The following is a 13,003-nucleotide window of genomic DNA, read 5'->3' as shown; positions in this document are numbered from 1 at the left end:
GAATTCCCAAACCCTATCCAGCCATTCTGAATGAAAGCCTGTTACCTGTTAGACCTTTCCCCCTAAGCCCTGCACTATCCAGCACCTTGGCTGCTGTTGCATCACTCCTTTCATGGAAAGTCTCTAGCATATGTGCCTTGATACTAAAAAAAAGAGTGAAAAAAATATTTATAATGATTTCTGCTCATAATGAGCTTTCCTCTCTCATTCAGGGACGCTTGAGGCCAGGATTGCACAAGGATATTCACTGGTGATGCAGCCCTGGGACGGTGCTGGGACTTTTGAGCGAAGCGTGGCAGGTATTTCCAAGCCCCCTGCACTAATTGATGGGCTCTCTATATATCATGCCAGATAAAGGGCTCTTGCACAGTAAATGCTGATGTTTAGAACATCCTGATAGTGTTTTGTTAACAAGAAGATAACAGGAGAGCAAGATACGTTTGTTTAGCTGCCTATAGATAAACCAAATAGGGTCTTTGTTAAGTTTTCATGACTGATGGCAGGTACTAAGTGCGATAAATAATACCCCAGGTCCTGATTGGAGCTACTGTAGCACAAATTCCAACCCATGGCACTGACCTGTGAGGGGGGGATGGAGTGGTTAAAGGCTACAGGAGTGAAAACCTGGGGTTTTTTTGCTTTTTTTTTGGGTGGCAACCCTTTTTACCTGAACTGACAGTGGCCTGCTATGGCTTTTGCAACATCCCAGCAAAGCAGTGCCCACCAGAAAAGCAGGGAATGAAAAAGATGTTGGTAATAAGGTGTTTATGGAAGCAGAAGGGCAGAGAGAATACAAAAATTTACAAGGAGAGGGTGGCACTGGATGGCAGCAGCCTAAGATCAGCGGTGACCTGTCCTCTGAGGCTCTTCACCAGCTCATCCAGGATGGGATGCCCCAAGAATCTTTGGAAATGGAGGGTGAGCAAGGCTGTGTCGCAAAATCCCATCGAGCAGATCCCAAGCATCCTTCTCCCCCCACCCCAGGAGGATGCTGAGTCAAGGCAGCACCCACCTCCCTCCCAGGTTTGCCTGCCCAGGGTGCTTATTAGCCCTTCTCCCCAAAGCACCTGCTAATTGCAAGGTGGGTCCCTCTTACAAAAGACAGAATTGTTATTGAGAGGCAATGGGGAGGCCCTGAGTCATTGGAGCAGAGGAGCCTTGGGGTCTGCCCACCGTGGTGTCCCAAAGGTGTCCCCAGGGATGCTCCAACCTGCCAAAGCCAGTGACAGATCCCCAGCAGGGGGAGAGCTGCTCAGCCCGGCTCCCAAATCCTACAGCTGCAAAACCTGTCCGGGTTTGGAACACAGGCCACGAAACACCCCAGTGCCTCTCAGGTGTTGAAAAGGATTATAATTACAGTATCTTCAGCACCATCTTCCCTGAGAAGTCAGTAATTTGCTCCCCTTTTGTTTGCTTTCTGCTGCCCGTCTCATGCCTTGTTTCCTTTTTCTCGTGACTTTTAGGAGAGGAGGTTGCAGGAGCTGCACTGGGCTGATGCTAAAAGCGCCCATGACCTTTGGGTTGGTGCCTTCCTGGTGCCTCCTGCTGAGAAAGAGGAGGACGAAGGCTTCAAGCTTGGCTCCATGGATGAAAACCTCTGGGATGCTGCGATTCTCAGCTACAGTTCTGATGGAGGTGAAACCAAAAAGCAGCTGGGGACCCCCAGGCTGCTGCTGGTTTTGCACAGGAGCTTTGATGCCCAGCTGGGTATCATGTTTTGGCTCCCTAGAAACTGGGAATGAGGAGCTCAGTGTGCTGCTTTTCACTAAAGAATGGGATGGGTCTGTGAGGAGGTTGTACAGTTTGGGTTTTGTTTTTCTATCCCAGCTGCTCACACCCCATTTTTTGGGGGTTTTAAAAACTTCTAAGGAGATGTGAGGGGTTAGAGAAGAAAGTATTGAACTGTGTTTGTGTGGTGCCCTGGATTATTTAAAAAAATACCTGGACTAGCCCTGTTTCTTACCCAGGGTGAGACCAAAAACTCTAATTTCTACTCCTGCTTCAGAACCAGGGCCATGCCAAACCCATTCTACAGAAAAATCTACAGCTCTCCCCAAGCAGAAATACTGAAAGAGGAGGGAAACTTTGCACTCAAGGCTGGACTATACACATTTAAACACTCAAAGCCTGGAAATTGATGAATGGGGTGGAAACTCTGCCCTATAACTCATAGGGAAGCTCCTAAATTTGCATTTCACAACAACATGCAATGTGGGACTATGCTTCCAAGCAAGTGCTGGGCTCCAGAGCCAGCCCAGAGCGATGGAGAGATGTAAATGAAAAGCAAGTGGATCTTCCTGAGACAACTTTGAACAGGCATCCAAAAATATGAATGTGTTTTCTTCTAATTAGGAGTGTTCGTTATATCTCGTGGTGATCTACAAAACAAGCCACATGCCAGTTATTGCTGGTACAAGCACAACAATTCTGACTGTGGGAAAAAAGTATTTCCAGGCATGTAGGACACAAAACGTAGTAAAGGCATTTTAATGACACTTTAATTAATCTCTAGGCATAGGTTAAACAGAGAATATCTAAAAAGGTGTGTATGTGTGTGGGGGGTAATAACAAAAGTTAGGACTCAAATCAAAAGATGCTTTAGTAGCTGCATATGTTATTAAATATAATTATATTCATTTAAAATATCCCCACGCACAAAAAATGGTAAACTGGAATGAAGGTTGCAAGCAAATCTCAGTAAATCAAGGCTTACAAAAAATGTATCAAAAGAATGTTATGATTATCATATGAACAAAAACAAACCTGAATAAATTTAGAGTTAAGGTGAGACTTAAGAAAAGAAATCCAAAGTTTCTAGGTATGGAAAATTACTCAGCAAAGGCAGCTAAACCACTTCAACTCGGAGATGGGTTACAACAACCTAAAGAAAAAGCAAGTGTGGATTTAGAAACACATTATCCTCACGCAGGACCACAGAAATGGAAATGCCTTTCTCAGATATCTGCTGACTGATAGAGCTTATTGCAATGATTTGGGAGACTCTCACTTCCAGGTTGCTCAGCAGACCACAGTCCTGTCTGTGCAAACACTCCTGACAAAGTAACTGGGCTCTCTGCAGAGGTGCATCTTTTGGTTCAGGAAGAAATAAACCCGATTTTACCCCAAATCACCACTTCCTGCCCAGTTCTTGCAAGAGCTTTGCTGAGCTCTACTTGCAGCATATCCCAGCTGTGGTCAGAGGTGTGTCAGGCAGCCTCAGGGGGAGCCCCTGCACAGACATCTCCCCATGCCTTTGGTTTGGAAGGACCTTGCAGAGGGATCCAGACTTTTGCATGTCTGTTACAGGGAGATCTTGGCTGCTGAGCTCTATTTTTGGGGATAAAAACTCTACGTAAACTTGTGCACCCAGTGACATGTTCATATAAAAGTGCCTGGAAAAGGACCTGGACAGGTACCCAAGAATGAAAGAGCCTCAAAGGTGTATTCTGCAAGAAATCAAACAAATCAGTCCTTGTTCACAGAAAGTGAGTGATGCTCGCCCGGCCCCAGGATTTCTCCAGGCACATCTGATGGGAACTGCCACAGCTTTTGAGTCCCTAAGCCATTAAACAAATAGCAACACCTGGTTTTATTGCCCTCTCCCAGCAATCACCGGGGACACCCAGCTGCCTTGCCCAAATGCATGTATGGGAATGGCAAGGTGGGATGTGCTGCACCAGGATGGGAAATTTGACTGGATATCTCAGGTAATAGAAGCATAAAATGGTTTGGGTTGGAAGATAGTTTGAAGATCATCCTGTTCCAACCCCCCTGCCATGGGCAGGGACACTTTCCACTAAACCAGGTTGTTCCAAGTCCCATCCAACCCGGCCTTGGACACTTCCAGGGATGGGTCATCAACCACTACTCTGGGCAACCTGTTCCAGTGCCTCATCAACCTCACAAGCAAGAATAATACCCTAATATACAACCTAAATCTACCCTCTTTCAGGATAGAAAGTTTGGAAGATTCACTTCCAGAAAATGATACCAGGCACTTGTCTTGCACGGAAGAGAAACGTGGTGTCAGACAAGTAAAAGTCAGGGACACATTGAAAGCAGCAGGACACTTCTGATTGAGAGAAGGATAACCCAAAATTGAAGTAAACAGCTAAATTACTACGTTGTTGCAAAAAATCAGAATACCTTGCGGGAGGCAATGCCAAGAGCATGTTCAGCTCTGAAACTATTTTGCAACGTGTGCATCCAAGGCTGGATTCATATCAGAGGCCTGAGCAATGTGATTTGGCAAGTATTAACTCCATGACCAGTGCATGCCATCCAGAAGCCAGAAGAAAAACAAAGATGTGATGCAGTTCTGCAGCCATTTAAGCATGGCTTTGGTAAACAGAGCGGGTTTAACACTCACCAGAGCCTCGGGCACGGGCTAAGGCACTGGCTCCTCCCTCCACCCACCTGCACACTCAGTGACTTGTACAAAACTTGGCCTAGTCGGAGCTCTGGAAATTAATCTGGTCCCCCCTGTGTCTCTGCACCGCCCTCCTTCCCTGACACCAAAGCAGCAGGCTTGGTTCTGCTCATAAACACCACCAGACCACCAACCACGACCAACTGAAAACAAGGAGACAGGCGGGTATCCCGAGATCTGTACCCTGTTAAAATCCCAGGGAATGCTTTCCAGCGAGCTGGTACAGCACAGCCTTGCCAACACGGGCACCTGGGTGTGGGAAGAATGCTGGCAGGGCGATGAACTCATTAAGGTGGAGCTCTGTCACCACCTCCTGCAGGAATCCGAGATGAGTCCATGGCTGCGCCGTTCCCTTGTGCAAGCGGGTGTAGGACGGATCAGTCACTGGAGCTCCGTGCTCCCTCCGCGCCGCAGCCAACGCCACCCGGAGAAACAGGAGCCCTTTCCATGTAAGCAAACTGATCCCGCTGATATCAAGTGACTCATTAAGGGCTTACAAAACTTAAGTAGACCATAGTGTTGCTCTCTAGTAGTGGGAACTTCTTGGCTTGAGAGGAGGATTCGATACCAGCCAAAAGCTCACCTTGGGCCTCGCCGGCGTTAGCGGCAGCGGATCTGCCCTGGGAGGTGCTGGCAGGAAGTTGCAAACTGCTCCTGTTTTTACTCTAAATAATGAAGTTTTCCCAAAGATGCTGGGCAGGAAGGTCTGGCCCTACACTTGCAAATGATGAACACCAAAGCCTGAAATGGAGGTGAAGAGGGGTGAAGGTGGAATCAAGCCGGACAAATACATCTACTCTGTGTTTTCTCAGTAGCTTAAAACATTTCACCCTCTGCTCTCCCCTTCATCCTACTCCCATCCAAGCTCTTTGAAAGAATGAAAATATCTCATATTGATTAGATTAATTAGACAAATGTACACACAGACAGTGATTAGACATGGCTTTAAACTAAGAGAGGAGAGACCTAGATTAGTTACTAGGAAAAAAAATTATTGATTGTGAGCATGCAGAGGCCCTGGCACAGGTTGTCCAGAGAAACTGTGGCTGCCCCCTAGAAGTGTTCAAGGTCAGGTTGGATGGGGCTTGGAGCAACCTGGGATAGTGGATTGGAATGAGATGATTTTTAAGGCCCCTTCCAATGCAAACTATTCTATGATTCTGTGATTCTATGATCTTCCAAATAGCTAAATAGTCATCTTAAACACATCTGAATTGGAATCACTGTGACTTGGGTGCACAGGGCAAAATCAGCCCATCCTTATGGCCCCCACAGAAGTGCTTTAGTAGCCAAAATTTGCAGATGAGAGAAACCATGGACGCAGAGCATTAAATGGAGCAGGATCTGCTTCTGAAGAGGTCGGTAGGCAGATGTTTTTCCCAATTCTAAGGGATACAAAGGTTTTACAAAATAGATCCTTGTGGTCTGATCAGTGTAAGTAAATGATGTCCTAATAAAAGTTAAGTGGGTGCACAGCAATGGCTGCTTGAGCTTTGCCATGTTTGCTATGAAACCTCCAGGTAGACTTAAAAATCACCCAGGATGGGCTTGTGGCACATGAAGTTTACGTTCAGTGAATTTGGGAGACACTTCTCCATTGTGAGCTTCCCCAAATTCAAGCATTTTCACCTGACTCTCTCACTGGCTCAACTCAAGACATTGCACAGGTCATGGCTATATTCCCTAAACATCATCTCATGTATTAGAGAGCTACAACTCCTTCAGTGGAGCCCTCAGCACAAAATCAATGAACATCCTTGCTTTGGGAACCTTTTTTTTTTGGTCAGCAATCCTGAAAACAAAAAAATGCAGCATTTAGCCAGACAAGACTGTGAGGGTTGGAGGACTGTGGCTCCTCCTGAGCCGTGGCACTGCAAATCCAGCCTTTTAGAGAGTAAAGGCTGGGTTGGCACTGAGAGCCAGTGGTTGGGTCAGGTTATTGGGTATCAAGGCAAAGTCCTGGATTTTGGGTTTGACTGAGCATCTGTCTTTGCAGAAAATACAGAGAACAACAGCATCACTTCATCTGCAGCATCTTAATACATGCCAGCTGCAAGCACCAACACAGACATTTCACAGCCCACAAGGCCCAGAGAAGGCAGCTATTGTACCAATTATGAGAGGCGTTTTTTGACATCCCTGAAGTAATTCTAAGCAAGAAGCTGCCTCTCAAATAAACTCCACCAGATATCCTTGGAAGCAAAGAAGTGCTAGTAGGAGAATAAGGTCTTAATGTGAGCTCAGCTCGGCTCCTTGCACAGAAAAGCTTGAAATCAGTGGAGGAAAAGAGAGTTGGTTTCATGTTGGAAAAGTTACTGGAAGAGGGTCAAGTAAAGCCTGCAAAGTCAAAGCTCTCTTTGGTTCTGGAGGGTTGTAGGTGGTTTCCAGCTCCCAACCTCAACGAAAACACATTTTCAGCTGAGGAGCAGATTCAAGGACAGTTCTGTCGCTGGGGCAGCTCCCAATGGCTCTGCAGTTTTATCCAGCCCTTGTGAAGTGTGTTATTGTTATTTAACCCATGGGAATGTCTGGGCTTCACAGAGAGGAAACGTTATCCTCCTCCTGTGGATGGAAAGTGGGACACGCTCTGATCCTGCACCTGAACACACCAGGGCAGAACTGAGAACTGTGCCCAGCTTTCCTGGCAGCAAGACCAAGTTTGTCCCTTTGAATCCATGCAGTGGTGACCATGTAGACAAGAAAAAACTCACAAGCAGATGAATATACCTAAAAAGAGACAATTCTTACAGCATTTATCAAAAAATGCTGTAAATTACAACTCAGTTAAAAATAAAACAAATGCACGTTATCTCCTGTCCCTAATTTCTAATTAAATTATGTCAAAGGAAAATAAAAAAAATCTATTTTTTCCAAACCTGGAAGCCAAATTAAAAAAAAATCCACTGCAAACACTGCCCAGTCCCACACCTGGGGAGGCATCACCTTGAAGGAAGAAGGATGAAGGTCATCTGCACACAGTTAAGTAGCAGTGGCATTGGAGGCCCCAGGTGACACCACGGTTGGTGACATGTCATCACACTTGTCATTAGTCCCACAGTAAGCAAATGACAGGTACAGTGAGATGCTGGCTTAGGGAGGAATTGACAGGAAAGACTTTGGAATTTGTAAACCAAATTCCTGCTCATGATAGCTGACGAAACCTAAATTTTTGTAAATGTTTTCCAAGTCTACTTCTCTGTCATCCCCTCACTGAGGCAATAAAATGATCAAATTATTTTCTGTTTGGTTTTGTAAAGCTGTTTTGTAGTCATTATGGGAACATCCATATTGAAAACATAACAGGGAGTTGTGTTCACATGAAACGATTTTTTCATTGTGTTTTACAAATTACATGGAAAATCTTCCATCTATCCCAGGTTTACCTCACATTTTGTTTTCTGAAGAAAATTTACCTTCTTGATCAAAGCTGGAGGCAGCAATCACTGAATAATAGAAAGGTTTGGGTTGGAAGGGATCATCTGTTTAAAGATAATCTATTTCCAACCAATATTGCATCAAACCTCAACTGTCACCATGGTGTCACCATGCTGGAATGGAGTCCCCACTTGCTCAAGACACTCAGCACTGTGCTGGCGTTGGTATGGGCCACCAGACACCTGAGTTAAGGGGCCAGGACTCTGGAGCAGACAAGGACTAGAAGGAAAATAAAAGGGGTGACTGCCAAGGGAGAACAGATGGTCTGGAAGCCCTCAGCTCTCCTCTCTCCCTGGGCGAAGTATCATAGGATTTAGAGTTCTGGTGCAAAAGGTCACCCCATAAGCATCTTACAATCATAGAACTCTAGGATGGCTTAGGTTGGAAGGGACCTTAAGGATCATTTGATTCCAACCCCTCTGCCATGTGCAGGGACACCTTTCACTAGACCAGGTTGCTCCAAGCCCTGTCCAACTTCGACATGGAAAGTTCGCAAGGATGGGGCATCCACCACCCCTCTAGGCAACCTGTTTCACCACTTTAATCATAAAAACCCTTTTCCTTGCACTTACTCTGAATGAACTCTCCTTTTGTTTTGTCCTACCACCACAGACCCTGTTAAATAAAAAGTCTGACCCCCTTCCTTCACCCACTGCAAAGCTGGAAGGGAAAGCACCCTTGGCTCAGCTGCCACAGCTCACATTAAAGGTTTCTGCTCACAAGAGGCAGGTAGGAGCTGTTTGCTGGCTGTAAATCTCCCGTTACAGCCTCCTCTGCCATCCAGCACACATGGATTAATAGCAGCTTTCTACTTTTGAGGTTACAGCTGATCCAAAAGTCCCCAGAAGAAAGGGCGAGTTTCCTAAGCAGCATGACTGACAAGACGGCAAAGAGGGAGTTTATTCAGAGCATTATCTAATTCATTCCCCAGTGAAGGAAACTCATCTACTTTTGAGACTTAAAACTTCTAAAGAAAACTGCTATGATCTAAAGAGATTGGCCATAAAACTATTTGTATTGAAAACTTAGCCAGCATGCCTTTAGTGAACTTCATTCATTAACATTCTTCCTGGCAAGGTTTCCATATCTCAGCGTTCATTTTATACTTTAATTTGGTTAGTAGGTCTTTGTTTAATCGTCCTATTGAAAGGAGAACAAAGAAGGTTTAGGTGATACAGTGAAGTAATACACTATATTTTATCTCTGTAAAGCCCAGACAAAGTCAGCAGGCTCTGATACCCTCCGATTTGTTTTTTTTTTTTAATTCCCTTTCTCTTCCAGGACACTTGGAATCACAAATCAGTTGCAGAGCATAAAGATCCTCACTGTACTTAGCCGTGGACACCTTCAGAAGAGAAACACCTTGTCAAGCAGAGAAATGATGCTCTGAGCACAACATATAGCCCTAAAGGAAGATTATCTTGGGAAAAGGGCATTCCCATTACTTCGGGGATGGATGCTCTGCTTTTTTATCTATGTCCTCCAATAAAAATGAGTAGCCAGGATAGTTTCTTCCATTTCTGAGCTTTGTGCTTACTGTCTCGATATCAACTCCATGTTTTTTCTGGATGCAAAACTCATTGACAAGCTGCAAATTTGCCTAATGACTAACCTGCTTCACAGCCAGCACCCAGCATAGCGACCCACAGGCACAAGCTGCCCTGGGTAAAAAGGATGAAAAGGATAAAAAGGATGAAAAACTCCCCAAATAGAGCTGCTCCCCAGCCCCAACACTGGCCATGTGAGTGGGCAGCTCCTGGGCTGCTGTAAACTGACACAGCTCCAACTGACTCCCAGCTGACTCCAGATAAAAATCTGGCCCCAGAGTAACAGCAGGATTCAACAAGCTTTTCTCACGGAATACTTTTTGTGCTCTTTTCTTGAATATTTACGACCCATCCTCACTGTCCTCCTTAAATCCACTACACACAGTGCATCCATAAAGGAGGAAAATTGTACCTGTCTACTCTTTATAGTGCAGCAGACGGTGAGTTGTCTCCTCACTGAAAACTCTTTAATTCTTTACTTTCTAAACTCCACACCAGTTCTACTCCAACCACCCAGATGCAGTGCCCCATACTGATGCTTCTCTTGATGAAGCTGCATTTCAAGGCAGGAAAACCATTCAGAGACTTGGTGGTGGCTCTCCCATGACATGCAGTGAGCAAACCAACCTGCAGCCCACCCACTGTGCCCCCTTCTCATGGATGGTGGTGCCCAAAACACAAATAATGAAAGGACTCATAGCCCAACCCCAAAATCAAGCAGTGACTCTGGGGAGCAGCCCCAGCTGCTCCCTCACTTTCTATACACTAAATTTATGGAGAAGACACCCAACCTGTGAAGTTGCCAGTGGCAGATACAAAGGTCTGGGGAAGGAGCTGGGCTTGCTCAATGCTGGGTGGGGCCAGGGGCTGTAAAGAAGGTCCAAGCCACATGGCTGCTCAGGCATAACCATTTCTGGAATGATTATTCATTTATGCCACTGATTCCTGATCCACAGCAGCATAAGTGAAAGGGAGGCAGGCTCAGCACAAGCGTGGCTTCAAACTGATGACCCGGAGGTGAAGGGCCCCTTCTCCTGTTACTAATCCCCTCAGCCACACAAGCCTCCTGAAAATGATGCTTTAGTTTTATTGCCACAGGGGTCATTTATAAAATCATAAAAGCCAGGTTAGGAAATCAACCCAGCAGCAGCAAGGCCAAGCATGCAGAGAAAGAGCTGAACAGCCATCGAACAGGATAAGTTCAGCCCTCCCATGGCATCCTGAGTAATTCAGCTGATTAAATGTGAGAAGTTCTGACTCATGGAGAGGAGGAGGAAATGCATAAACAACTTATCAAAAGCTAATTTCTTTATTATTGCAACCAGAAATGACCAAAGACGGCGTATTTTGTATGTCTGCACATTACATGTGGAAAAAACCAAAAATCAGCATTGCAACATCCAACAATTCAAAATAAAATAGAATAAAAAATCAAACCCAAGAACTTTCTCAACTGGTAATTAACAGGGACGGAATATAAACGAGATGGCATTGAACAAAGCAGGTAACAGTGCACTTTTAATAAACCAATTTCAACCATATCTCCACTGATTTGCAATTTAACAGTTCTATCAGCAAAGCCTCATTTCCCTAACTAGACTGGTACTTTTAAAAACATGACTAATTCACTCTCATTAATATCAATTTGGATGCATTTAAAAAATAACTCTTAATATCTGCACAACAGGCTAAAGGGTCATATTTCTTCAACATCAGACGTTCTCACTGCATTGGTTTAAAATACAAATATCCCCAAATTAACCAATGCAATCTAAAATTGATTAGAAAACAAAAAGCATAAATTGTTTTCAAGATTTATTCTTACTTAGCTCTGAGACCCATTGCACTACAATATCTAACACTGACTTTTATTTCAGTTTCTTTGCACCTTCCCCCCACATTTTCAACGGGGAATGTGACTGGGATCCAGTTTACTGGTCTTTCCAAGGGGATACACAAAGCAGAGGAACACACCTGCATCTCCTCTACCTAAATACAATGCTTTTGGCAAACTCACTAACCACTTGTTTAAAAAAAAAAAAAAAGGAGAAAAAGGGAAAAAAAACAAGACAGTTCCACCTACAGATTAAAATGCTGTAGCTGCCACCAGAAGTGCAGAGTCCCCCTGGCCTAAGCTCCCAATTCAGAAGGCATTTAAGCACATGTATAACCAAGTGTGGGAACAGGCTCCTTGAAGGCAATAGGATTACTCACTTCTTAAGAAGTTACCACATGTTTAAGTATCTGAATCAAGGCCTAATTATGGTGCTGGCCACCTCCTCGTGCACGCACAGCTGGGGCAGAGCTCACCAATCCCTCACAGCCATGAGGACAGGCGTTTGTCACACGGGCTTTTAGTAGCTGCTAGGTTTGTATTCTCGGGCAAACGACAACAAAAATCCTCAAGCCCTAAAAAATAATTAAAAAAAAATTACTTTATAAATATCAGCTATTTACACGTGTGAAAATCTTTTAATGGGAAGTGTTTTTACACACTGATGAAATGTACAAGCAATGAGAAGTTAAGTTGACAAAGACTTTAAAAAAAAAACAACAAAACAAAACAAAAATCAAAGTATAAAATATATTACAGGTCCACTAAAAGAAATTCACACGGAAGAAAAAAATTGACACAATAGAAACTTTTTTTCTTAAAAAATAGAAGATATATCACAAAAGCTTGAACATGTTTATTTTATGTTAGTACTAAAAATCAAGAAAAAAGCTTCATATATTCTCATCACAAAAATATTTACCAGCCACTTTTTATTTCCACATTATGATTATCTGGCTCAGCAAGAGTCGAGGCTGAACTGTATCCAGACTACAGAAATCATTCCAGAAGGTTGTCTCAGTTTACAACTTACTGCAATTTACATTTTCTCCTCCTCTCAGCACCTTACTGCAAAGGTTCAAGAGGGATTAATAACAAATGGAGAAAGAATAGGACAGATATCTGTATTTACAACATTCATCCGCGTTGCTGCCGAGCCACAGAAGCGGGAGCGGTCCCAGGAAGCACCGAAGCCTTCACGGCGCTCTGTGCAAACTCCCCTTGCCAGGGGAAAGAAACAGCATCAGAATGTACCAAAATCCAAAGCCCTGGGCTGGGACGGTCTGTGAGACCCAACAGCCCCACCGAGGGCATCCCCTCGGCCCCGATCCACCGCAGAGACACCAAGGGTCCTGGCAGAGACACGAAGGGTCCTGGCAGCCGCGGGCAGGGTGGATCCCTCCTGCAGCCGAGTCGGGGCAGGAGGCGCCGCGGTGACCACACGGTTTCAGTCCCCTGCCAAGCCTTCAGTGCGCCCTGTGCTTCCTCTTCTTGTGTTTTTTATCCTTCCTTTTGTTGGCACACTTGGAGCAGAACCACTGCATCTCTTCTGGGGGTGCGGCCGTAAGCCCAACGCAAGGCCTGCGAAGGACAGGGAAATATCACATCATCTCAGTGGAGCAATAATGCTTTAGTTTCTTACTTTCCAGCGGGAGACAAGATCTGGCCCTTGAATTAATACAGCAATTATCATTTTCTTAACAAATATAATGATCAAAACCTAAAAAACAATGATCGAAACCTAAGAACGCTTGCTTT

At 44.7% G+C, this 13,003-nt stretch overlaps 1 protein-coding gene across 1 annotated transcript in view; it reads right to left on the bottom strand.

Moving 5' to 3' along the window:
* Positions 1-10,701: 10,701 nt before the first annotated feature.
* The window catches only part of TAF3 (TATA-box binding protein associated factor 3), a 113,058-nt gene continuing 110,756 nt past the window's right edge, over positions 10,702-13,003 (bottom strand). Inside the window, exon 7 of the mRNA XM_030290349.4 lies at positions 10,702-12,826. Coding sequence (XP_030146209.4) covers positions 12,712-12,826 — 115 coding nt within the window. The 3' untranslated portion in view covers positions 10,702-12,711. The remainder of the gene's footprint in view (positions 12,827-13,003) is intronic.

Source organism: Taeniopygia guttata, chromosome 1A, assembly GCF_048771995.1.
Source record: "Taeniopygia guttata chromosome 1A, bTaeGut7.mat, whole genome shotgun sequence".
In the NCBI taxonomy this organism is placed as follows: domain Eukaryota; kingdom Metazoa; phylum Chordata; class Aves; order Passeriformes; family Estrildidae; genus Taeniopygia; species Taeniopygia guttata.
This window is presented reverse-complemented; position numbering and strand designations above follow the sequence as displayed.